We start from the raw sequence: 27,939 nt of genomic DNA, 5'->3' as shown, positions 1-27,939 counted from the left end.
ATCCAAACTGATTTGACTAATTTTTATTTTTATAACCCATAAATCACTTATCTCAATCTTCTTGGAAGACATCAGCATTTAAGTCCATAATTTCTTCCTTTTTGGCCAAGGGGAGTTGGTCCAAAAGCAAAGCAGTAGCTCAGAATGGAATGTCAAAACACAGATTCATAGTGATCATACGACAATAACAGGCAAACATCCACAACGACGACTTACAAAACAATGCACATAGTGGGAAAATCACTGGAGATCACAAACCATAACAAGTGTTTACACAGAGAGGAATCACGTTTAAGACCTGGAATAACGTTTATCAGAATAAATGCAAGCCTTCGTTTTTCTGTGTCGCGGTGTTCCCTAAACCCTGATAGGACTGCATTAAGGTCAAAACTTGTTGTGTTTGTTCAGAATAAAAGTAATGCAGCGAGAACAGTGCAAGGAAATGCTACACAGCTGATTTCACAACTTTTGTCTCATCAATAAAATGTTCCCTTCATCTTGTCTGGTATCTTTTACCCCATCAGTCATCGGCTTACAGCACCGTTTTAAATTTTATAACGAATTTTATAAAGCGTAGAAGACAGCAGGTGAATGCTAACACTGCAAGGACGAGTGGTGAGGAAAACATTTATAGGGTCTATTGGCACCAAAGGTGAAGCTGAGTTTTTGTTCTATTGAATAATAAACCTACTGAAATGTCTGAGCAGAGATTTCGTTAGTAGGAAAATGTAAGTAGTTCAAATGTGAAGTCATTCTTTATTTCTACAACTAAATGATGTACTGCATATGGGATTTGGAGGTCTTAACCAGTAGCTTTGGCCCTCTTGGATGTGCAGAGGTGGATTGTGAAACTGTCGCTAAGCTAAAGGTCACAAGGTCAGCAGGAACATGCCTACAGTATTATTTCACTGCATCAAGAAACAAACAGATCAGAAACATCACCTTCCCTCATTTTGCTCCAATAATACTTCATAAAAAAAGACTAAGGATGCTGTAAACCTTCTGGTATGCTTACATTCTTGTGATGAAAATGTATGATTATAAACAACATGGGAACTAATGATGGTTTGTTTGGTGGGCAGAAGGATAGATTATTGCATTCTAATGCCGCCCATTCATGGACCTAACCCTAACAATGCAGATAGGTAGAAAAGAGAGACAAAAGAATAAACAAGATTAAGACTGATCTCAAGTGCCAACTGTTAATTGTGCAGTGGGTGTGTGTGTGACTTTTGATATTTGGCATTCTTCATTATGGCATAATAAGTGAGGGGGCATTGCCAGTGGTGCAAAGACGGACTGATGCAGAGCCTCAAACGGGGCACCAGTGTGATGAGCAGTAGGATTTGGGGTGTAGGGGGACGCGCCACACCACCCTCCTCATGCCAGTTTCAGAAACTGTTCCACTTCATCTGCTTCCACCGCTTCAGAAAACATCTCATAGTTCTGCAGATAAACAGAAAATGATGTGTCAATAAAAGAAACAGAAATGAAGAAAGTTTTGATGCAACAACATCTCAGAAATAAAAAAAAAACATTTCTGAATGAAAAAACACAAGTTGCGTCTGCAATTACTATCAGTGATTTCAATTCAATTCAATTCAAAAATATTTCATTAATCCCAGAGGGAAATTCAATTGTTTCAGTACACATAATTCTAAGATCAGATATACATACACACAACAAGAATTGGTGACTGTGGTCATTCGCAACATGAGTTGCGCTACCGTTATAGATCAAGAGGGTTTATATGAGGATAGAGTCAGGGGGAGGGGAAAAAAAGGCACTTCAGAGTTACCCCCGACAGAGAGGATAGTTTTGCTATGCAAAAAAAAAGTGGGCATGCCTTAAAGTGGGCATTCGTTCGTTTGTTCAATACATTGGCTGTGGTCTCTAGTATGAATGGATAGTGAGTGGTTTTCTGTAGGAAAAAAGCTCTGGCGTTCCAGTTTCTGGCATCACGTTGGAAGTAGAAGTTTGTCAGAGGAGTTGGGGCAGAAACCGGCAGGATTTGGAGGCTTACTCAATAATAATCATGAAATGCATGAAACTAGCCTCTGACTGGTTAACAGCAACGTTACACTTCTGCTGCCTCTGTTCGCTCTTCTTTCTTGGGTGAAAAAATGCAACATTGTTTTCCCCACAAACAACCCAAGCCTCAACCTGTTCTGCTATGTTGTGTTGTCTCTAATGCTAACAGTTAGCTTCTACTGACCGAGGCATGCTCTGCTCTCTCCTGGACGCTAAATCAATAATGCCTTCTGCGGTCACGACCAAGGTGGGTGAGTCCATGAATGCTAATGTGACGTAGATCCGGGTCTTTTTTTTCTTTTTTCCCGTGTCCTGTCTGGCTGTGAAGCAAACAGAATGAATGTCTGAATGCTGGTAACAAGCCTTACAGATTTACTCTTAGGCAGAGCATCAAAGCTTCTGCTGTTAATATCACGCCTGATACTTAAAACTTTGTTATTGTTATTTGAATGTTTTGTAATTCTGACCAGACACGGAGACAGAGGTGAAAGAGAAAAGAAGGGGGGGGGTCCCCCACAAAGATAAACATGATGAACAGGGGTCTGCTTCTAGACCTGCAGAAAAGGGACACGTAACAATACAACAGGAGCAAGCTATCACTGCGTCAACTTGGTGAAGAAATATAAAATCAACATTGTTTTACTGAACAGTGCATTAAGTGCCAACCACAGCCTTAAGACATGTGTTGAATGTGCCTAAGTCTATACTTATGAGAGCACCATGTGAGCACCTGTGTGTACGCGCGCTTGTATATGTAAGGTTTCTCTATAGAAGCGTCCAAATAGAGTGTGAGGGGCCACAGATCTGCCCCCAAAAGACGTGTAGGAGATGGAGGGAGCTCCAAGTCCAAGAGATCCAGGAGCTGCCCCAGAGCACAGGGACCCCAAGGAGACTGCAACCAGAAAAGCCCCTGCCCCCCTCAAGAGGCGCAGAGGATTGCCCTGGGGAGCCACAACCAGCAGCCGACAGAGCCCCGGGAGATATCAGCGCCAAGCCCACAGGCCTGCCCGCAGCCTCCCACCACCCAGCCAGCCGAGCACGGAACCCAGCCTCGCCAGGGACCCAGCAGAGCCCAGGGACCCAGACCCCATCAGGCAGTCACCGGGATTTATCAGGCAGAGGCCAAAAATCTTAAACCCCCTGACTCAGGCAGACAAAGGCACCACACTCCACACCAAGTGTGTCGAGTGTCTTTTTCTGACCTGAGCGTTTCCCTGCCTGTTTACTCTCTTTATGCAAACAGAAGACTATTTTTACATTCAGCCTGCATGTGAAACTCAGTAACCAATCATATTTGAAAAAGAAACAAAAATTAATGTTTCTCAGTGAACCTGAGCTTTAAAGTAAACTCCAATCAAACAGAATCCAACAGGAAGATTTAGGAGACATTCAGATCTTTAGGAAATGTCAATGATTTCCTTGAGCAGAGGACGTATACAAACCTTCCCACACATCAAAGCTCCAACAATATGCTTCCTGCTTTATGGAAGTAGTCACAGTGTCGTTTGGTTTCAGGGTGTGTACCACACTGACCATGGACTACAGACAGCTAAGGACTGAGTCATATCCGGAGACTAGAAAATGTAAAGATAAAATTTTTAGACAGAATGATGTTCCATCAAATCTATTGTTGGGAAAAAAAATGGTGATCGCGATTTGCAGGTCTGTGGCTGTCCAGTGTGACTGGCCCACCAAGTACTTATTGAGCACCCCCATGACTAAATCCAGCCTTCAAGCAGCCTCATAAAATACATGACTCCAGTCTGCAGTCAATCAACAAAAATACACTCAGGTAGGTATTCAAAAAACTACTAATGAGAGTACAACTTGAGAGTAGAAGTAACATTATTAAGGCTACACGCAAGAACATGTGGGCACTAATTTTGGACTTTGGTTCAGAGTCTGAGAAAAGTGTTAAGTGTAATGCTTTTTTTTCATCGTTGTCTTGGGTATCTTTCAGCTTTTAGTCACATGCTTCTTGGTGATGTATGCTTGTGACGTTAGTGAGATGTTGACTCACTCAGGGTTTATGCAGAGATCTCAAAATTAAATTTAAGACTTTTTCAAGACTTTTTAAGACCTTCTAAAAATAAAATTAAGACTTTATCGCAAAGAACTAATCAGCGGTTAAACACTCATATATTGTTTTTACATATTGCATTGCTTCGTTTTCTACTTCATAACGGGTTACGTTCATCCGGGACAGCGAGGCTGTAGCAATAATGGGCTCGACACACGAGGCGACATTGCCTCTCCTCCATTCATTTTCAATGAGACATGCGCGAAAAAGTGATAATCGCGGGTCTCCCTCCTACTAAGCGAAACGCGAAAAACGTGTGTGTGAAATTTTGCGCTCGTGCACGTGTCGTGCACAGGCGACCCAGCAACGCAATCCCAGAAAGTTGAAACATTTTCAACTTTTCATCGCTGTCGCTCGGACAAGGACCAATCAACGGAGGTTTAATTCACTGACCAATGAGCGGACAGGATGCTCCGTACATCTCCGAGCAAACATGGAGGAGAAGTTGATTATTATTATGTTTTACATAGTAAAATCAGAAATAAGATTTCACATAACTCTAGCAGCATCTTGTGAAACATCATATCTACCACTTTTTTAACTCTGAACCGCTTAAATAACCTTAATTCCCTCCAACCTGACACAGCCAAACAAAACAACGGACATTTCGATTTCGCCATGGAACAGAACGCGTAGACGGCGTTGCCACTGGCCGCTGCCGCGGATCGCCTCCCGTGTGTCAGGTAATAAAAGCGACGGCGACAGATTTCGCTGATCGCGGTCATTTGTCGCCTCCCGTGTGTCGAGCCCATTATACGTAAAGCCACATGGTACAAAAATGCAAGCCGTGCGCATAGAACAAAAAAATATTTTACTAGTTTGCATGCATCTATTTCTCATACCTGCAAACTCAGAGGCTGTGAAAAAAGTGACAACTAAATTTACCCCCCCCCCAAACAAGGTTCCTGTGTGCTGCAAATTCTATTCTTTACATTTACATACATTTATTTTATTGAGAATAAAAAAAAAAATTTATGTGATGTATTTTGCAAATTGCTAGCTATTTTCTACCAGTCATACTGTTCAAGAGAGCTAAATATAATACACTGACAGAACTGATCAGATAATGATTAGAGATCATGTAATAATAATTAACAATTATTATGAAACTAATTCACAGAACACCAAACATATAAACATCTGAAAATATTCCAAATTACTGTAATCGTTTTTCAGTAGGATGACCAGATCCCAACTCACCAAAAGTGGGACAGAGGCTACTCACGGTGGGACGTGATGCTTCAATGCAACGAGAAAATGTAAAAATGGTTTTGAAATAAACTATTCTGCATTTTATCTCTAACATGACTGTGAAATATAAATAAAAGTAGAGCTGAAACAACTATTCGATTATTAAAATAGTTAACAACTTTTTTAGTCATCGATTAGTTGTTTAATAATCATATTTTACCGCATAAAGTCTATTTTTTACCACAATCTGACATCGGTTACAATCTGTTAAATTTGCCGCCAGTGTGTGGCAGTAATGATCAACTGATCTACCAGTGGAGCCATAGAAGAAGAAACGAGCCAATAAGTGCCCTCGGTTTTCATGACGTAACACGTTACTGACGCTCATCTTGCTGTGAGAGATGGCGGAACAAGAAGAAATACAGAAGAAAAATAGAAGCGACAAAACTGAAGAGAAACCCCGGACAAAACCCTCACGAGCATGGGAGCACTTCACTCTAGACGCCTTGAAAAGACGGGTGACCTGCAAAATATGCAAAAACCAAGCCACGACGGAAGCACGACGTCCCTAAGTGAACATTTGAGACGAAAACATGTGGGGGCTGATGCAGCAGAGGAAAGTACGGTAAGTAAAAGAAAATAAACAAGCTAATGCAGATCAAATTTGGGACTTACTGTTTTAGCTGAGTTCGTTATAGTGGATGTTAAACATGTTTTTTGCCGCGTCAGTCTACGGTGTTCTACTTCTGATTGACTAGATGCAATCGTGAATCTCCGTGTTGTGAATCATGCGCTTGCCAAATTTAGCACGTCTGTTTATAAGAATGTTCTCGTTAAGAGAAAAACGGCACAAACCCTTTAACTATGTTCCTCATTCAAAAAAGGACAACTCCGCTGAGAAAAATATACAGACGAGCTGTGTCCAGGTGAATATAACGCGGCATAGTTGTACGCTTTCAATTTTTAAATACAGGAGAAATTCAGAAAGTTCTTCTTTTACTATTAAAAGGCTGTTTTACTGTCTAACGCTGTAAAACGCCTCACAACACATTTTTGTCAAAATAAATTATCACTGTATATTGTTAATTAATTCAAATAATGTAATATTGATTTAGTGTTTTAGTGTGTGTGCTGCTTTATTTTATATGTGTACTTATTTCAGTCTATTTGTGTTTCTTATGCAGAATAAAACAAGCAACGATGGACAACTACATGGGGAACAAGACACTCACCCCCCAGCAATGCATACCACTTACAAACTATTCTAGATTCTACATTATTTTTATGGAATTTACCTCTTATATTTTGATGCCAAAAAATTATTCTGGACGGATATTTTGCACTGTTTAGCACATTTTACACCGCTGACTGTGTTCATGTGCAATAAAATAGATTGCAGTCAACTGCACAATTCTCTTATGTTTGTCTTAACTGAAATGTATTCATCACTTGTATAGGTTAAATAGCTAAACAATAACAAACCGATTAATCGAAAAAATAATAGACAGATTAATCGATTATGAAAATAATCGTTAGTTGCAGCCCTAAATAAAAGTATTATGATTGATGTCTTATATATTCTATTTGAATTAAACTTGAACAGCTGTTTCTCTGTTCCTCTCCAGTTACCACAGCTTAACTCAGGCAGGACCTTCTACTGTGGCTCTGAGTAACTTTAGAAGAGGAAGAAAGAAAATATCATTTCTATAGCGCCTCTCAAGATAAAAATCACGAGGCACTTCAGAAAAACAAAAAATGTAAAAATATAAAAAAGAATTTAGAAAATGGTTAAAATATATTTCTAATGAGCAAAAAATAGACAATTGTGATTAAAAATATGTTAAGAAAGAGAGAGAGTGAATAGGAAAGAGGGAAATTAGTGGATCATGAGGAAGGTGGAATAGGTGGGGAGAGCAGAATAAAGTGAGAGTGGTGAAGAAGATCACCAATCCCGTGCGCTCTAAACCAGGTCAACAAGTTGGGACTGTGTTGTGGTGGTTCAACCCGATTTCCACAGAAGCTAGCGATGGATAGCTGCCGCTCTCGGCGGCTAGCAGTGTTGCAAGTTCCCACATGCCAAAGACAGTGGCAAGAAACGGAGTCAACAGGTGGGCCACAGAGATAAGATTGGACCCACACTGAAACACACTGAACTTGCTTATGCGAGTAAAATCAGCCAGAAGACAGGAGCTCAGCTGCACGACAAGCATCCAAGCTGAGGGTCACAGAAGGGTCGCAGGGACAAGAGGACAGAACTCTCTGGCTCCACCTCTGGCGGGAAAGACAGGAATGGAATAGAGTGAAGACAGCTCATCGGATCAAGAAGCCCTCGTCAGGAATGCTGGAGGGAAACTGACGATTTGCTACAAACATGATGATTTATGATCTGTGCCTTCATGAAGAATGCTGCATGTAGTGATAATGATACCAGATGTTTTGTGTTGAGCTAAAAAGTGTGTATCTGGTAAATGACCCCATGTCCTTACTGTCATGAGATAATGATATATGTGACTTTTACCTTGTCTAAGCTGGCCCAAAAAGGGTATAAAAGGAGCAGCTCTGAGCGGAGCTGGCATGCAGTTGGGGCAGATGACAAGAAGAGACAGAGCAGATTTGGGATAGAGGAGGTCGGACGGAGGATGACAGAAACAAGAGTTGGGGCAGTCGACAGAAACAGAAGGAGCAGTAGCTTGAAGATAGAGTTGGTGTAAATCAACTCCTTATTTCTTAATTAATCATTAGGACTAATTTCTCCTTGGGGGAAGTGGTTAAACTTATATATACTCATTTTTGTATTTTTTAATCTTGTAATAAACTTTTTGGAAAGAGATTCACATTCCTGATTCTTTCAGGTTCTTTTTAAAGCTTAAAGGTGGGAGCCCTGGCCATAGGGCAGAGGTAAGCACATTAATTATGGGTTCCTGAATTATCAGGATTTACTTTACGGTTTGTGACAGATTAATAAAAGAAACCTTAAGGTAAAGTAGCTTGTCTTCTCCTCTCCCGCGAGTAACGAGATGTCTTAAGGATGATAAAGCCAAAACATTAGCAGGATATTTTTGGCTCTGATTGCAAGTGTGAAAAAGTCTTTGCCAGCGCTGGGAGGTTGGATTAATTAGATAAACTGATAAATCTATGTTAGCCTGATCAACTAACGAGAATCATTTTATAGTTACCAACCGCCCACATGAGCTGACAGGGGTGCAATTAATCCTAATAACCCAAAGAATTGCCAGCGACGGATGACCACCCGCTGGGCTTCGTCCCTAGTATCTGAAACCACCAGATAACGGGAATAATTAAAAAGGAAGTGTGCTATCACAGAGAAACAAGTATTGCATATCATTTTACCTTAAAATAGAAGATTGATTATAATTAGGAAGTCCAAACCAGGATCTAATACGATAAAACTCACCGACATCCCCACGAACCCTAAAAGTAGCACAGTCTCATAAGTTCTAACGGAAATGGGTTTTAACGGAACCGACAAATGGGACGTGCTCGCGACAGCAGCAGCCTTGTGGCTAGCACAACACATGTGCGACTTTATGGAGTTTATGCCCATTGACACGATACTTATTTTCTTCTTGCATATCGTACAGTAGTGGTTCCCAAACTTATTTAGCCGCGCACCCCCTTCTATGTCCCGACCATGTTGACGCTCCCCCCAGCCCCATATCGGGGCATGGCTATATATATATATAAATTATATATATATATATATATATATATATATATATATATATATATATATATATATATATATATATATATATATACATATCAGACGTCACGCTAAACAAGGGGTCGGCAACCTGTTCCCATCAAAGAGCCATTATTACCCGTTTCCCACAGTAAAGAAAACACCGCAGCAGCCGCGGCGTTGTGGGCGGGGCCTAGCCTCAGACAGCAGAGCGCTGCTCACAACAGGTGACAGCAGCCGGTACCGGTCGCTCGTGTACGTCAAAGTTGTCTTTCGTGAGAAGAAAATCAATAAAATGATTTATATAAAGTGGATCCAGAAGTTGTAGCCCGTCTCTGCTACAATATTTAGATATTTTTCACCCTGTTGGTGGTTTTACTGAGCAGGTGCCACTTTTGTCATACGTTTCTTTTTAAAACATGTTTAGACTGTTCAGAATACAAATCCAGGCTCTGTCACGTTTGATTGTTGTAATTAAACTTTGTAGGTGGGGAAGGTCAGAAAAGGATCCGATCATTTTGTTTTTCCCTCATTTACAGTGACGGAGATAACGGTGCAGTGCGCCTGGCTCTGGTGTTAATCAAGTTAAATTTTATCTATTTTCACAAGAAAACAGAACCGTTAAAAGCAGGGCTTGTGTTGACCGGACAGTTCCCGTATTTGGCCGTTTATTTTGACGGAGAAAGAATAGAAAGAATTACCCCGACACATGCAGACGAACTGACACTGTATTCGTTTTGCACATCACAGATGTAGCTAAATCACTCAAGAAAAGATTCCCATCTGAACATCTGAGCTGGACACCGCTCAGTCAGCGCGTACATAAGGTGCACAGCGAGCTGAAGATGTGGAGACGGGCTTGGAGCGCGTCGCAGAACCAGAGCGCATGCAGGAAGGTTCCTTCCACTGAAGCGAGTTTTCCAAACCCGGTCTCTCAGAGAGACTTGTCACTTAGAAAATGTTCCCTGATGATGAAACTTTGGCTGAATTGTGCTTGTTCCTGTCTCCAATGTGGCGTCTGAGGAGAGTCCCAGAATCTCACATCGTCTTCAGCTCAGAATGCGCAGACATGATTACACACAAGCGTGACGCGTCAACCCGGACACAGTAAGACCGGGTTGGACCTGTTCAGGTTTACGCAGACAATCTTTACATTTAGAATTAGCTTACAGATGTAAAATTAATGCAGTAAAATATAAAGCATTTTATTTAAATATCCATTCATTATTTTACAAGCACAGAGAGCCGCATCAGATGGATGGAAGAGCCGCATGCGGCTCCAGAGCCGCAGATTGCCGACCCCTGAGCTATGGCATGTGCGGAGGACACACACACACACACACACACACACACACACACACACACACACACACACACACACACACACACACACACACACACACACACACACACACACACACACACAAGCAAAATATACTTGTTTTCGATTACGTTTACTGGGCCCACTTACATTTTCTTCGGCCCACCCACAAATGAGTTTCTGGCTACGCTAATGGTGACTTTTGACAGACTTCTCTGAGCTCCGCAGCCATTACACTTAACACCTCGCGCACCCCCTAGCGGCAGCTCGCGCACTTTGGGAATCCCTGTCGTACAGTATGCCTCCCTCACGCTCCCCTCGACTGGCTGCAGCCATTCTTTGAAATCTGGGATATCCAGCCAGGACGCTGCAAACTTGCACTTTCCTATTCTCGTTGTGCGTTCACGTTCACCAACACTCTTCCGTCTTAGCATTTAGGTGCATTCGTAATATGCACCGGGAACACCAGAGCGTTCTTTGCACTTTTGAGCTTCCACCCCGTCCGCCCTGGTGCTCTGAGAGAAAAATTACTAACGCACCCACAACAGCGTAGTATTTTTTTAAATCTTTTTATGCTCCCTCGGTTCGTTAAAAAATAAAACTAAAACAAACTGTTGGCTATCTAATTCAGAAAAAAAATCTCTAAATTTAAGACTTTATAAAGCCGTGATAAGACTTTTTAATACTTTTTAAGGGTCTTAATTTTTCCTAAATTAATTTATCACCTTTTAATACTTTTCAAGACTCCGCGGATACCCTGTCACTGAAATCTCGGGCTGTGTGGTGTGTCACCAGTCCTTCACAACAGCCATAAATTGCAGTGTGAACAAGGCTTAAAGCTGTAGCCCACCTCCCTAGACATGGGTGCTAAAGGAAATGCAACCTTGGCTTGATCAGTTAGTGAATGGCCTAATCATTGTTAGTTGATTATCAGTAGCTGTTTAATTAACACTACGTTGTCATTTTTAAGTTATTTCAGTGATCTTTGCAGATTTTTAACAGAAGAGTACTTACATTGTGCCCACATCTGTTAATCGACTCAATGCTGAAACTGTTCCTGTTATTCTCAGTCAATGGAAAGGGGATGTTGTCTGTTCCGTAGCACACATGACCTGGGGTCTCATTTATCCAGTGCACCTCCAGCTGTTGACTACTCTTGGGTTTCTGGCAACCGGCTCGTTCCAGCGGGAATTAGCAGACAGGTAGGGTCATCTTGGCTTGATCGAATTGATATTATTTTAATTACTGCCCAAAGTTTCTTTGAATAACAAATACATGTAACCCTTAGATCTGGAATATCTCAGTCATCCCTGAGCATCATAATGCCTGCAGTTTTGAATGGCATAATTAAAATGACAGTCCGATACATGAAGTTTCTCTACACTGTTGGAGAACAGGTCAACATTAAAGCGCAATTTGCAGCATGTCCAGTTCTCCAAATGTAATTGGCGCTATTGGCCGCACTCGTTGCTATAAGAGCTCCAAGTGAGAATGAATATGTTTATGTACCGTAAATCCTCTAATACAGGCCCGGGCCTGTATTTGACTCAAGCTCATCAAGCTCCAGGCCTTTATTGGAAGGAGGGCCAGTATTAGAGGCAGGCCTCTATTTCTATTTGAGCAAAATGAACTAATGGTTCACTGGAGTTTTTGACAATTAAAATTGCGCCCACATTTTCAAAGTTAAACACATTTATTTTAACAACGGTAGTGTCTGCATCTTCAGCCCTCTCCCCTCCCCCTGCGCAGCAGCCACAAACTCACTGATGCGCCTGCAGCCTCTCGGAGTTCCTGCTGCTCTAAACATTAAAATAATTATTTCATTTTCTGGTCCTCACTTCTGATTACCTTCAATGGTGTCTGTTTGTTGCAACCACCAGGTACAAAAACTAACTTGTTTTTATTTGACTATTTTTCTGTCCTGCCTGTTTATTATCTTCCTGCATCTCCTCTCAATCCTAAAGAAAAACTGCTACCTGGGTTCATATATATTCACCTCATGAGTTACCTTTGAACTGCAGTTCTAAAAGATCTACCGACTGCAAAAACAGTGGAGCGCTCCCTGCTTGGCGGCCGTATCATACAGTCCGAGCAATAAACACGGAAGTTAGATCCAAACACCCGTTGTGTGGGAGAAGCATCGAAATGAACTGTTTAATCTGCCCATCATTTGTGTTGAGAGATCAGCAGTGTTTGGATCAACAAAGGGTGACTACTTTGATAGTAGAAACCATATTTATGGCTTACTTTTGTGCATTTAAAGTTCAGCCACCACTGATAGTTGTTAAAAGTTGTTAAACCTGTGCATATGAAACAAAAAACGCCTTTTGTTTATTGATTTATTGTGAAAAAAGGAAGTTGTGCTTGCTCCTTTTCCTGTTGGGCGGTTGTGATTTCTGTCCATTGACTGCGGAGGTGCTCCGGCGAAAATAGGATCGATTCTATTTTTGCCGGACACCAGAACAGAGGGCGGCGCACGGCGCCGCACTGCCGGAGCACGGCCGCAGTAGTAGAATTGCTCTGATTGACTACAACGGGACCGATTTTGCTCCGGCGTTTGTGTCGGACTCGGAGCGGAGCGGAGGTAGTGGAATTTGCGTCGGAGGACAAGGTGATGCGCGCAGCGCCCCGCTCCACAGCATGCAGCAAAACGCATCAGGCGCAAATAAAAGACAGAAAACATTAAAGGAAATGAACTGACATGAACGATCGTGTGTTAAATTAGTTTTTGAGGTGGCGACACCTGATTGTGGCCATGCTCAGGAGGCAGATCTACCGACCGCGAAAACAGCGGAGCTCTCCCTGCTTGGCGGCCGCATCAGTGATCTGTGCGTCGGAGGACAAGGTGATGTGCCCCGCTCCACAGCAGCGAAACACATCAGGCGCAAATAAAAGACAGAAAACATTAAAGGAAATGAACCGACATGAACGATCGCGTGTCAGTACCTACGGTCTGGTACAGCGCGTTGCCCCCCTGAGCGCAGGAGCTTGTCACCTGCTGACAGCAGGCTGCTGTCTTTTCCGAGGGCTGCATCTTGCCGGTCATTATCACGTGACAGCAACTAGTCGACGACAGGCATAAAAAGTCACTATAGTGAAGTCGACTAGTTCATACAACCCCTGCTACTGCTCCACAGAGTGTTCTGCAGCATAATCAGCATGTTCTCTTTGAACTTGATAGTGTAATGACCTGACTGGGGTTGTAAGCCAGGTGCCTTCTGGGTATTGTGTTATATGTGTTTCCTATCGTTCTGCTAGTTCCTATGTGCTGATTTGCGTGTTGTGTGAGTGTTATATAAGCCACAGGGAAGGTGATGTGTGTTCTGTGGAGCGGGTTGAATTAGCATGGTTAACTGACACGGTGACTCTGTGTGGTAGGAGCATGATAGAGGATCGGTGTCTGTAGCGTTACAAAGCATTGAAGAAAAAGCCTAACAAAGGTCTGTGTGAACCTCTACTGCCTCCTGCTGGTTGATTTGGGGACTATAACCCTGCCGCTGAGACGCTCATATTTGCTTGTTACCACATTCCACCCGGCCACAATAAGAGACCGGCCATTATTCACCTCCACTGACTCCGACACCGGCCAAAATTGGAGACCCGGCCTTTAATTGAATACCGGCCTGTATTAGAGGGTTTACGGTAAATAGAAAAAAAAACATCAACAGATTTACTTTCTTTATTTCGTTTTCCTCATCCAACCCCCATAAATCCCTGTGTGTCCTCCTGCTGCAGCACTCCCGGTGTACGCCCGGCTTTGGTAGGAGGGAGACCCGCAATTATCGCTTTGTCGCGCATGTCTCATTGAAAATGAATGGAGGAGAGGCGAAGTTGCCTCCCGTGTGTCGAGCCCATTAGAAGAGCACGAGCCGTCAGCGCACGCAATGAGGAAGTGCACGTGCGCTCTAAACCAGGTCTGAACCAGGACTAGACCAGTAAAGTGAAGCATGCTTTTGGCTGTTTGTAATTTTCACCATGTCTGGTTTGCACTGATATGTTCTGAGTCCCCAGCCCGCACAGATGTTTTACCGGTACGTTTGACCGTGCCCCGCCCTATAACCCGGTGCACCTTTTGTATGTGTTAAATACCAAAAAGACACCCGTAACTGAAGCTGCGCCCTATGGCACGGTGCACCCTATGGTCGTGAAAATACGGTACTTAAACCACTGTGCATTATAATCTTTGTGGTATAACACACAGGTGACAGTGGCTACCCCCTGAGATCCTGGCTCCTCACGCCCTTCAACAACCTGCAGAACGCTGAGGAGCTGCAATTCAATGAAGTCCATGGGCATGCTCACTCTGTTATTGAGTGCGCCATTCGCTATATTAAATGCAGGAGATGTTTGGATGTGTCAGGGGGCAGACTGCTATACCAACCCAAAAAGGTATGCAGAATATTTCTGGCCTGCGGTGTCCAGCACAACATCGCACTGAGGAACAACATTCCTCTCCCACCGGGTTTAACTCCCCCTCCTCACCTTGACCAGCCTGAAGTGCAGGCCCCGCCCCGACATGTGGAATACCAGCAGGGGGCCAGATTGAGACAGAATGTCAATGTGTCATTTATAGAACACAGAAGGCATAATTTTCATATTTTATTTTTTCACCAATTCCTTAAGTGTTCCTGAAATTTCAGTCAGGACATCACATATTCTGTGCAGTTCTTCCCTCACTTCATTCACCACACTAATCATGTCCCTCTGTGCCTGCAGGACAGCGTCAGTTACCACCCGGCCACTTCCAGGTGCGCCATGCACCCGAGGCGCACTGGTGGGACAGGCGGACCCTGTAGCCACATCTTCGGGCGTCGCCCGGGATGCCTCGTTGGACCTTTCGTCCAGAGTCACTGGGGGTGGCAAAACATCCTTTTTTTTGCCTCCACCTTCAGATTGGACCATTTATTTTTAATATCCGCCAAAGATCTCTCTGACGAACTCACAGCATTGACGGCTTCAGCAACGCTATGCCACTCTGATGATTTTCTATCATTTGTTAAGCCACTGCTGTGACCTCAAAAAAAGCACTTCCTTTCGGTTTTCCACTTCACCCACAAGTACCTCAATTTCTGCTTCTGTGAAATAGCGCTTCCTTGATCTGCCTTGATTTACGGTCGCCATCGTCACTGGCGGAGCGCTGCAACAGCTGGCTTATGTATATGCATGAGATCCACAAGGCACTTTGCATTGATCATTTATGGCAGTAAGTGTTGAGGGCGGGATGTGACTAAAATGTGATGTGATGAAGACCAGGAAGTGGGAGCACATCACTCCGGTTTTAGAATCACTGCACTGGCTCACTGTATGTTTCAGGATCGATTTTAAGGTTCTTTTAATGGTTTTCAAGTGTCTTAATGGTCTCGGGCCTTCTTATCTTTCAGAACTGCTTTTACTATACAAACCCTCGCGGTCTCTGCGCTCCTCTGGCAGCCGTCTCCTAGTTATCCCTTAAGTTAAGACTCACACCCACGGCGAGGCGTCTAAAGCCTGGTTTATGCTTCTCCGTCAGCTCCGCAAGGGACAGACACGCACGGATTGACGGAAACATTTTGCTCTCATACTTCTCCGTCTCCTGGAGAGTGTTGCAAAGCAATTACCCGGCAGGACCACAGAGGGCGTAGCACTGTTCTGTGGTATCCTGTCATGTATCGGTCCAAGATCGTGTGTTCATATTGTGTTTTTGTGTATATAAGAGACTTTTAACACAGACAAATTTGTCTCTCATTCTCCCACCCCTTCATGCGCTCCCCACCTCTAAACCCATGTTTCCTGTAATTTCCGTCCACAAATAAAACGCTTGCTGCGCATCTTTTCACTCCTCCAGTCACGGGAGAATTAAACGTTCATATTTTTAGTTTTTTCGCGAGGTATTCTTCAAGCTTCTCCGTGTCTGCTGCTAGTTATCCTCGGCTCTCTTTGCAATGGCGGCGCTGTAAACAACAGCGGCGTCCTGACCAATCACAAGCTTGCGTAATCTGTCTCGTTCGACGGACGTTTAAAAAAGTGGGCTCGACTCGTACGTACTTGCGTGCCTGCCGGAGCCCTACGCAAGGACGGATAATGGCGCTGCGTGTCTCCGCACTGACGCAGACGGAGAAGCATAAATCAGGCTTAAGGCTGAAACAATTCCTCGAGTACTTCGAATAATTCGAGTACAAAAAATCCTCAAGTCAAATTATCTGCCTCGAGGCTTCGTTTAATTCATGTTTAATTAATTAATGGCTTTGCAATCGCCCGTGGTCATGTTTCACCCGGACCGAAATAAGTGACGCACATACACACTGCACTGAATGCACACGCGAGTAGCGAACGCAACTTAACTTTCTTTTAAGCCATGGCGGACAACGTGGACCCCGGTGGAGTGCTAAAAAGACACAAAATGTCAAAGGTGTGGGACCATTTTTCACACCGTAAGGCGGCAAACGTACTCCAGTGTAAATACTGTAAAATGGATTTAGCCTACCACAACACCACATCCTCGATGCTGCAACCTGACCAGGAAACATCCACATGTAAATGTCACTTCTGCAAGCGGACTCGGAGCCTCTACAACACATATGTCAGACACAAGGCCCGCGGAGCATTTTTATGTGGCCCGCGAGATAAATATCAAAAATATATTAAAACTGGGCCGCTGGCCGATTTTACCGCTAAGACTTCAACTCCCATGATGCTTTGCGGCGTCAGCGCGGAGCCGACGAAGCCCCCTCCTTTGTGTTTTTTCCAGCGTCTGCTGTCGGTGTCTGCAGCTCCGCTGTCTCGGACAAACTAAACACTCCTCTCACTCAGCGCTGAGTTCACTCAGCTGTTTTCTGACGTTGAAGCCCAGAAACGGAGATTGTAGCCGCTCAGTAATGTGTTCACGACTGAAAGAGAACGTTTTCAAACTAACGTCCAGACAGAGCTGATATAACTCCAGCGAGCAGCGACACGCTCAAACCAGCACGACTCTGTGGTTGCAGTTGTTGTGTTTCGTCCCCGACACACAACAACGTGGTCAAGCTGCTCAGACATGTTCATCAGCACAAACCTATGTGAGCACCTGTTGTCATCTAATGTTGTCATTATGATGAAGATGATGAACAAAACAACAGGAGTCTCCTCCTCAGCTCAGATCAACCCCATGATGCAGGTATCTGGCTGGAACAGGTGAGCATCACAGTAAACCAGTGGAGTAGGGCTGCAACAACGAATCGATAAATTCGATGAAAATCGATTACTAAAAGCGTTGGCAACGAATTGTGTCATCGATTCGTTGTGTCGCACAACTCTCCCAAAAGCCCCCCCCCCCCCCCCCCCCCCCGTTGCGCGCAGAGCAAGTCAGATCAGCGCGAGGGAGAGCCGGCAGATCAGCACAAGGTTCGCGCTGCTGCGAACCGGTTCCGCCCAAGGCCGGATTAACTGGGCAATTGCCCAGGGCCCACGAACTCTAAAGGGCCCAGGGCACGAGCACAATACTGTATCTATAATTTCCCGCTTCATGAGGACTATGGTGACCGTACGTTCCGCTTTCCCTGGACTTGTCCACTTTTCACTTTCTGTCCGGGCGTCCAGACTGCGGGTTCTTGTATTGATGAAAATGTCCGGCTTTTCACCCAGGAGCAGGGATCGAATTATGGGGGAGCTGTATATCCTACACATCCGGGGAGCTGGAAAAAAGTTTTCTATATTATGTCAGTTTTGGACTATTTTGAGCAGAGAGCGGCACAGCGCATTGTTGCGCAGCGATCCAGGCAGCTGCTTCCAGCGGACGGTCCATTCTCAAAGTGGCGCAACCAAAAAACTATAATTAGCACACGATCGTTCATGTCTGCACCATTTCTCTATTTTCTGTCTTATTTGTGCCTGAAGCGCGCTACTGCGGAGCTCATCACCTGTGCTGTGGTGATGTCACCTCACGCAGCATCGAAAACGCGCTCTGCGCTTTGCGGTCAGGAGATCCCGTTGATCTGCTCAGAAGTAACTGATGAGGTGAGAAGGTAAGAATCCAGGCAACAGATTTTCTGGAGAGTTTAGAGGAGATGCAGGAAGATGAGAGACAGACAGGACAGGAAAATAGTTCAATAAAAACAAGAAAACAAAACAAAGTGTTGAAAAGTAAAATGTAGGTAGATTTATCTCCACTACACGTTTTTACCAGTAAAAAACAATAAGTTATACACATGTAATATTTATACATCTGATACAATTCTGACATTTTGGGGGCCAAGGCAAAATGCCCCCCCCCCCCCCTCCCCCTCCCCATAACTGGGCTCCCCAGAAGCCTCTGTGTAATTCATACCCTCTCCAGTAGTGTTAGTTATACAGTGTTTGTAAAAGCCCCTCAGATCAGGGGTGGACCTTTAAAGCGCCCGAGCGCCAATGGCGCTAAATTTTCTCGTCGGGCGGTAAATACTTGACGACTTACCGCCCGGGTGGCGCCCAAGCTTTATTTGTCATTTACACACCGGCTTTCAACTGCATCATGGCCCCGACCTGTAGGAAGCTGCCGTTTTCGTTTCGCGCACGTGAACCTGCGTGCCTCTAGCCACGTACTGCACTTGTACGATTCGTGCACGTACTGCACATTCTAGTTATAGTCACGTGAACTATAAGTTCACTATTAAAGACGAAGTGGAACCACGCTAGAAACACACAAGCACGCAGGGAGATCGCGCCACCACAGGGATGGGATTTCTTGATGAAATCTCCGGCAAAACGCTTTAAAACTGGTGAGGAGAAGTGAGACAGTTCGAAACGGTATGAAGCAGAGAAGCGTGTGCGTAGGTGGAATGATTCTTGGCGGTTTAAAGAAGAAGGGAGGCGCGGAGAATGGCCGTGTTCGAGTCCAGCAGCGGCTCGCCTGGAAAACAGGCAAGAGAAGACGGAAGCAGCGGGGGGAGTGGCTGAAAGCCGGCGAAACGCCGGGGACACACCGGCCGCGGAAGCGCCCGAAGCGAATCGCTCACGAAGTCCGGCCGCTGCTCGCCGCTCCTCAGTTCAGATCAGACGCGCCCCATTCGAGGCGCGCCTCGGCTCAGCTGTAGTTTTTTCTTTTAACTACTTGTCCTCCATTTCCTCAGCTCTTTTCCTCTACGTGTGTGTGTGAGAGAGTGAGAGAGAGTGAGAGTGAGAGTGAGAGTGAGAGAGAGAGAGAGAGAGAGAGAGAGAGAGAGAGAGAGAGCCTATGCTGTGAACCAGTTGTTTCTGCCAGTTGAATCTCTTGGATTTCCCTGCATGTGTAGCTCGGGGGTGACGATGGCTGAAGATATCGCGTTAGCGTTCACACTTGTTCAATTTTCAATTTTAATTCTGGTGCCTGTTAGCAGCTGAAACACATCCTCACGTGCTTGTGGATATCATATATTGTATATGGAGACATGACTGTAATAATAAGTAAAGGTTATCAGCTGTAGCTTCAGTGTGCTCATAGGAAACGTGACAAAAGAACACAAAACACATTTCTCTTTATGGCCTATATAGTTGTCATCATCAACGTAACATGATTTACAGAATACATGTGACCAACTAACATTTCATGTTCTACCACCGGATGTTTGGATCAAAATGTGAACCAATCAGATCTTAGATCAGGTGAGAGCCAGGCGTTTCCCATCATCCTCTAGGTTTTGGAGCCGGTAGAGAGCAACTGCAGCACCTTGCTCTAAAATCTGCGGCCGCCTTGATCTCACGAGGTTATCGTTGCCTACGTATGCATGACGTCAGAGCAAGTCGGGGTCAAGTCGGACACAAATCTAACCGGCATGCACTGCTCGCCGATCACCGCTGGTCTAATCTGCGCAGAACTGGCTCTTCTCGAACACAGCCAATGGCTCGAGTACAGCAAAGCAGAGTTGGTGATGTACTGCGTTGTATGCCGGAAGTATGCGACGACAAAATCGAGTTTTGTTGAGGGAACAAACAAATTCAAACTTGAATACGTTATTATGTTTGTGAATGTGTACAAAATAAAGGTTTATTACATTTAAAACGGTTCAGTTGTTATTTTGACTCGTTTTGGCAGCTGACCAGCGGGGCCGGTAAATATTCAGAGTTACCGGCCCGGCTGGCCGGTTGGTTTTGAAGTTAATGTCCACCCCTGCATTACTGACATGTTCTAATATTATCAGATGAAAAACTAAATTATCAGACATGCTGTCTCATCTGCTTCTTTTCTAAACTTGCAAAAAGTAACAAAACCATTTGAAAGCCACTATTTGTGGATTCTCTGAAAGTTTCCATGGAGTGTGTGACAACTTATTTTTTCATTGATCCTATCGTCTAATCTCACAGCTGAAACAAGCATCCTTAATAATCTGTGCACAGGAAGCTTACCGATGCTGTAGTAAAACAAAAGGTATAATAATTTATTATTAATAAAACCTTGTTGCAGCACTAAAGCAGAAAAATGAGATTTTGCCGTAAATATGTTAAATATTTACATATGAATTGTTTTAGAGCCCTTTTATTGGCAGAATGTGATATTAATTTAGTTCTTACAAAAAATGGGTCCCAACATGGTTTGTGTGGCGTTGCCATAGTGTGACGTCATAGACACAGATCCCCTGTCCTCTTGTTTGGAAATGGAAATATGGTCACCCTACATTAAACAAACTGTCCACCCGGGCTTTTGCGCTGCACAGAGACGCTTCGCTGCCTACGACTGAACGTCAGTTGAGAGTCAGTCTCATGCAGACTGACCAATGAAGAGAGGGCCTCAAGTTAAGACCCTCTCCTCATTGGTCAGTCCACACGAGGTGGGTCACAGGTTACTCTGGGCGGGTTACGTGTTGTCAGGCATTCAAGTATTGAGTATATTTACTGCATATTACAGTAAAATATTCTGTATGTGACCACATATGGTGATCCTCGGGTCGTGATGATGGAGCCCTTGAATATTGTTGCCCAGGGTACAACAAAGTGTTAATCTGGCCCTGGTTCCGCCGTCACATTCCCGCAGAAACTGGTTGATCACACCGGGGCCAGACTAGCATGTGGTTTTACAACCACAATGTCCTCAGAAGCAAAAACGCTTTTAAAAGGGAGGGAGGAGTCCTAACTGTTGCTGCAGGGGTGTTGTGTGAGAGTGCAGTTATATACTGGTTAATATATTTTTGGGTTCAGTTGCTTTCATGTGGCCTAATGTGAGTCTATTTGGGATCATTGGAATGATCAGCAGCATTTCTTGATGTGACTTTATGGCAGTTGCCGAGGGCATCATCACAAGGAGGATGGCATTCATTTACTTTTGTTTTATTTGGTATTTTTTCAGTCATTTTTGGAAATAGTGATCAATTTTGATTAATTCACAGCCTATGTTTAATTACATTTAAAAATTAGTTGTTTGACATCCCCAATTATAATAAATGTTAACAGATGAGATCAAACAAAACAGATGAGAATTGCCCTTAAGCTGTTTAACTTGGACCAAGCATTTTAGGTCACAGATAGATGTAGCTTAGGGTCTCTGTCTATTAGGGATGGGTACCTTTGACAGTTGAATCGATCCGGTACTAATTCCCGGTACCTACGAATCGATACCGGTACTTAACGGTACCAATTTTCGATAATTTTGAGTGTTTATTATTTTAATTCTCTTTTATAATTAAATATATATTTTTCTCAAAATAAAACAAGATTTGATAAATATCACGATCAATAACATACAACTGTTTGTATTTTAACATCATCCTTGTAGTTTTATAAGCTGATAATTAAACTGAAGCAAACATCTTTACTGTGAACTAAATCTACTGTGTATCTTCATTCCTTTTGCCATCTTTTTTCATTTGATTTTTCCTACTGGGAAGTTAGAATTTCCGAGGAGAAAGCGAACGCACCATTAGCTGATAACAGTGGTGGCAATGGAAGCTAACATATCAATCTAACGATATCTTAAACAGTTTATTTAGCTGCTGGAGCAGATTAAAACGATGCCTCACACTTAGATCGTCACTGGTTTCATCTTCACCCGTCACATTTAGTAAAGTGAAGCCCAACTTTAGAGCGTGTTCATGTTGTTCTAGCCGGAAATTCGGAGTTCCGAGGAGAAAGCGAACGCACCATTAGCGAAACGGAAGCCAACATATCAAGCTAATTTTATTTACCTACCGGAGCAGATTAAGATGAGGATGTCTCACTTAGATAGTTGTCGCTGGTTTCATCATCCAGTTACCCATCACATTTAGTGAAGTGGACCCAAGCTTTAGCGTGTGTTCTTTCTACCCATGCTGCTCTGTTAACAACTGGTTCACAGCAAGCGACAACAAAATGCTCTTGCGCATGCGCAGCTGTCTTGGCAAGTTCTCGTTATGATGGACGGGTACCGAAACGAGGCACCGTTTGAAATGACGTGAATCGGTGCTCGGTCGGTACTGTGGAATTCGGTCGGTACCTTAAAAAGTACCGAATTCGGTACCCATCCCTACTGTCTATACACCTTATAAGACAATTTAGGTGATGGCATGTTGGTTTTCTGCTATTGAACTATTTTCTACTAATGTTGTGTTAAATAAAGTGAAGGAAGGAGAGAAATAACGTTTCGCTATCAGTTTTTAAAAATTTCCCCATGTAATCCGATTAATCGATTAATCGTGTCGAGACCCCATCCGATTCATCGATTATCCAAATAATCGTTTGTTGCAGCCTACAGTGGAGCAAACTGAGCTTTAAATATGTTGGTTTTATGCTCTTTTTCTGCTCCAAAACATGAAAGTTAACAGGTGAGATGTTGCATTTTCATTTAAGATAAAATAATACTTTTATTTTGTTGTTGGCATGTGAGAAAAGATTTAACCTACAGTAAACAGGAAGTGGAAAGGCTGCAGGTAGATGAATAGAATAGAAAATCCCTTTATTGTTCCTCAGTGGGGAAAGCTAGACGTCACAGCAGCGATGACACGTATTACAGGAGAAAAAAAGGAGAATAAAAAATAAGAAAAATGAATAAACAAGAAAACATAAATCCTGACTAGATTTTAAAAATGCTGATTATACCACAAGTAATGAATACCACTGATGCCTTTTATTTAAAACTGACTTGCTCGTGTGTAATTTGGTTACTCCACATTCAGTGTTAATGCAGAAATATGTTTGTTTCCAAATTTAAAGGTTCAAAATTGCATACATGTTGATAAAGAAAATGTGCAAATTTGCCGTCAATTTTTCAAAAAATATTAAGTTTGGCCCTCGACTCCGTCCCAGAGTTTCATTTCAGCCCCGTGTGAGTTTGAGTTTGACACCCCTGATCTACAAGATAATGCATTTTAGCCTGTATTTCTATATATTCTGCAGACACTGTGCGACTTTTTTATTCGTAGCACTCGATTTCAGCTCACACCGTACGTCTGGTAGCAACACGTCGGACTTAAAATGTGCTAAAAACAGCAGTTTTTAAAACACGTCGGACTTTTTACTGTGTTGTTATTGATGTCCGTTGTCCCTCGGGATTGCTGCAGGAGGACACGGGTATTTATGAGAGGAAAACGAAAGAAAGTAAATAAATGTTGTGTGATCAGTATAATTTGACATAACCATGGCAAACATGCTTTCGACAATCCTCGTTAGTGTGAGACAAAAAAAAAGTGTAGAAATTAAAACGAACGTGTGTTAATAGGGAAACAGCTGGCGAGCCATGTTTGCACATGCGCCGTGAGCGGTTCTGGTGCTGTTTGGGCCGCAGCCGCTCGCATTTGTTTACTGTGAAGTAAAGTTGAAGTGCTGAAGTTTTGAAAACTAATTTTGAATAAAACTTGAAGAATAACTGGCAATTGCTTTCTCATTTCAAGAGGTTTTTCATATTTTATAACATGCTATTTGATATAATGGTTTAAAAACGCAAAAGAGTAATTTATTAGAGTACTCGATTAATCGATAAAAGATTCGATAGAGTACTCGATTACAAAAATATTCGATAGCTGCAGCCCTAGAGGCGTCCTTCAAGTACTACGGCCCTCGCCTTTGGAACGGGCTGCCGGAGGACCTCAGGGCCGAAGGGAACGTCCAGGCTTTTAATAGGCTCAAGACCCACCTTTTTAGCTTAGCTTTTAACTGATTACTATTTATATAGTCTGTTTAACTGTATCGCTTGTCATATTTGTTTATTTTTATGTACACCTATTTATCTATTTTACTTAATTTTATTATTTTATTTACATCTTAAGTGTTTTTATATGATTATGTTTTCTTTCACCATCTTTATAATCACTTTTTATCAGTTACTTTCTATCCATATTAGCTTTTGTTATTTTACATGTTATATATATTTTAATCCTCCAGTGTTTCCTCTGCAGAGCCCCCTGCCTTGGGGCCGGTGGTCGGCGGCGGCAGCTGGGGCGCTCCTCGGGTAGTGCCCGGGCAGTGGTGGGGGTCTCCGCCCTCCCTCCCTGGGAGTCATGGGCCAGTGTCTTGGCTGCTGCCGCGGACCTATTGCTGTCGAGGCAGATGGCTCCACTGATGATGTGTCGTCCATTACCTGACCCATCTCAACTCAGCCTATTGTTTACTCTGTTGTTCACGTGCGCGTGTGTGTGTGTGTGTGTGTGTGTGTGTGTGTGTGTGTGTGTGTGTGTGTGTGTGTGTGTACTTTCACCTTGGAAATTGGTTGCAGGAGGGGAAGTGTAATTGTCAGTTGTTTTATACTTGGGGAGGGGGGCTGGGGGGCTGGGATGGGAATATGGGATTTATGGGGCCATTTTAATCTGTGAAGCACTTTTTGAGTTGCATTCTTTTGTATCAAAAGTGTTATATAAATAAAGTTGATTTGATAAAAAGCAGCTGAGAACCTCTCTCGTTAGTCTTTGATTTATGAAGCGGAGATAGCTTGCAGCTGTGCGTACTCCATGTTTGATAGATCACAAACCTACTTGGCGTAAGTACATTTTTTTGCTGAGCTTAAGTACGGTTTTAGTAAGGATTCTATACAGTGTTTGATAAATGAGACCCCTGGTCATTGCGGCGAACAATGTTCTCCATATAACCTTTCGGTTGGTTCACAATTCCACTACTTCTCAGTCAGGTAACTTAAAAAATGAATAACGCTTAAACTTTTAGACGTTTGAAGCTAGAGTTGGGATGGACAATACAGACTAGGGCTGCACAATATATCGTCATCGCGATATCAGCATGCACAATGTGCATATCGCAAATAACAGATAAATATCGCAATGAATGGTCAGCTCAAATGTTTGCTACACATAATGCATTCTGTCAAACGGAAACATGATGTTTTTTTAACAAATCAAATGGAGTTCTTCACCCATTTGGCCAGTTAGATGGGTTCTCATAGGTCAGACGCCCGCCCCCGAGGCAGACGGGACTTTATTTTGATGGTTAGCAAACACCTGAGTTAGCTTAGTTCTGCTCTTTCTGCTGATTCTGCTTTTCCCGGGATCCACTGATTGCCTTTTCTTGTTCCTTTCCTCACATCTTTTGCTTTTCTCATTTTTATGATTTCTTTATTACTTTGTTTTTGATTATTTTTGTTCCTGAGTTAAGTTTTTATTTATTGCAAGTAATATCGTCATCACAATATTAATTATTGTTATCGAACATCGCAGGTTTTCCTAATATCGTGCAGCCCTAATACAGACCAAAAGCATATTGGTAAAACCTGTGTTTTTGATTGGTTAGGAGTAAATCACGCTATGGTTTCCACGACTTTGGGAGTAATCCACTGGAATGTGATGAGAAATAATAATGGGGTCCATGTGTGCTGTCCTCACCCCACAGTACTGGTCTTCATTGAAAAGCTGGGGAGGGACAGCAGTGGGATCCCCTGCTTTGCTCCTCATTTCATCCCGAAGCTCGCCACCCACTGAGATGTCAATGAGCTCATACTTGATGCTTTTACTGTCGAGGATCCGCATCACCTCTGCCTGCTGGGACTTCACCTAAAGAACAATAACAACATATGATGTATTTAGGAACACAGACACTCCGACGATGGTCTTCATGGAGAAATCAGAGTCCAAACGAACCCCCACATCAAATTCAGGCAACTTTGGTGTGCAGTGAGTATAAGCACAACTCTGCAACAGGCTCAGTTATAAAACCCAACAACATGGTAGCATGAGGAAATCTGTGTGAGACACAAAAACAATGGCTATTTCGATCTGCTCAGTCACAGACTTTTTCTCAGACTCCGAACCCAGAAAAGTCTGCAGGTGGAAAACTCTGGAGCACACAGCGACTCCACCCCCTGGCCAGTGACCGACAGTCTCTCATGTCACATTTTGGCCCAGCTCTTTATGCATACATCGACACAGGTAATGAAAAGAGACTGCCACCCGGTACCCGTTACTGGTGGAAAGGGCATGGATGTGCATGTTGTATCAGCCACTGATCAGAAATGCACGATATAACTTATGCATTTTTTTCTAATACTGAGAATCATGCAGGTTAATTTGTAAGTTTCTAAAGTTAAATGAAACAGCATATTAATAACTAATAAGGTCACATAAAATAATGCTAAAGTCTTTAAAAAGTAAATAAACTGTACTATTCAGATAAAGTCAACTGTGGGTTTATTGGCTCCTGGACACATGAACAGGAGTTTGAGAGTGGGCAGTTTTAAAAACAACATGACATGATGACCACACCTCAGAGCTGTGGAAACCAACAAGCTGCTGCTTGTTTATTGTACACCATGTCACTTCCACAGACCAGGAAAAACCAGGAACTGCTACTAATCTTTTTAGGAAGTTGTCAAAAGCCATAACAAACAATGAGATGTTTAAATATTTAACTGGAGAAGGGAATGAATGACTCATAGAACAAAGGGCTCTGCAAACAAACCTAATTACAAACGCATCACTGCTAAAAAAAAATAAAATAAAATAAAAAGATACCAGAGTTCTGGCTCCGTGACCTTCTGTCCGGTTCACAGGAGGCAACATTTATGATGTTGGGAATTGTTTTCACAAAACAGTCGACGTGTTGGCAGCGAGATATGCAATCCACTTCTTTATTTAGCAGAAACATTTAAATGCAGTTCGGTGGAACAAAAAAGCGTTACTTGTTGACTTAAATGTGCCAAACGCTTCGCTGAATGAGGTAAAACGTCTGTTTTGTTGAGAATTTCTTGCAAACATTGCTAGCTAATCTATTGGATAAGGAAAAATGTTTCATTCCCAAAGCTGAGGGAGAAAAAGCTATTTGCTTCGTCTAAACGACTCCTTTAACTCTGAATATAAATCACAGAAGTAGCTAAAATCTTCCGTTTGCATTTAATCTGGTCAAAAGGCGAAATGAAGAAGCGGTGAGCGGAACAGGCCCGCCAGGAGGAAGCTGATAGGGTGCTGGGTGTGTCTGTTAGACCGGAGCGTTGTTAGCAGCAGGAGAAAACAGGAAAACACACAATTAAACTTTTCAAACTGAGTCTGCATGACTCACCGTCCGTGAAGCAGTAACGGTGGTGTAGTACAGCTTGATTCCCATGGCCACAGAGCCTTTTCTCGCCTTTTGTGTTTCTGTGAGGACTGGAGGACGCTCCTCGCGCTCCCGTTGCAGCTAGAATTCTAACCGGAAAAGAGCCAGACCACGTGCTCTTTCAAAATAAAAGATCAGCGTCTGGCTACCAGTTTAAAAAGTGGGTGTTGCTGTCAGTTCAATTTTAAATTCATCTTTTATGAAGGA

The 27,939-nt window shown here is 43.2% G+C and overlaps 1 protein-coding gene across 1 annotated transcript; it reads right to left on the bottom strand.

Annotated features, from left to right (window-relative positions):
* Positions 1 to 8: 8 nt before the first annotated feature.
* sh3bgrl3 (SH3 domain binding glutamate-rich protein like 3) lies at positions 9 to 27,851 on the bottom strand. The gene is made up of 3 exons (XM_070556156.1): positions 27,697 to 27,851; positions 26,028 to 26,195; positions 9 to 1,446 (listed from the first exon to the last, which is right to left on the bottom strand). Exons 1-3 carry the CDS (start codon positions 27,739 to 27,741, stop codon positions 1,381 to 1,383), a joined length of 279 nt encoding a protein of 92 aa, XP_070412257.1. The 5' UTR covers positions 27,742 to 27,851; the 3' UTR covers positions 9 to 1,380.
* Between the last annotated feature and the right edge of the window lie 88 nt (positions 27,852 to 27,939).

Source organism: Nothobranchius furzeri, chromosome 11, assembly GCF_043380555.1.
Source record: "Nothobranchius furzeri strain GRZ-AD chromosome 11, NfurGRZ-RIMD1, whole genome shotgun sequence".
Lineage (NCBI taxonomy): Eukaryota > Metazoa > Chordata > Actinopteri > Cyprinodontiformes > Nothobranchiidae > Nothobranchius > Nothobranchius furzeri.
The sequence above is the reverse complement of the archived record's forward strand: the minus strand, read 5'-3'. Positions and strand labels throughout refer to the sequence as shown.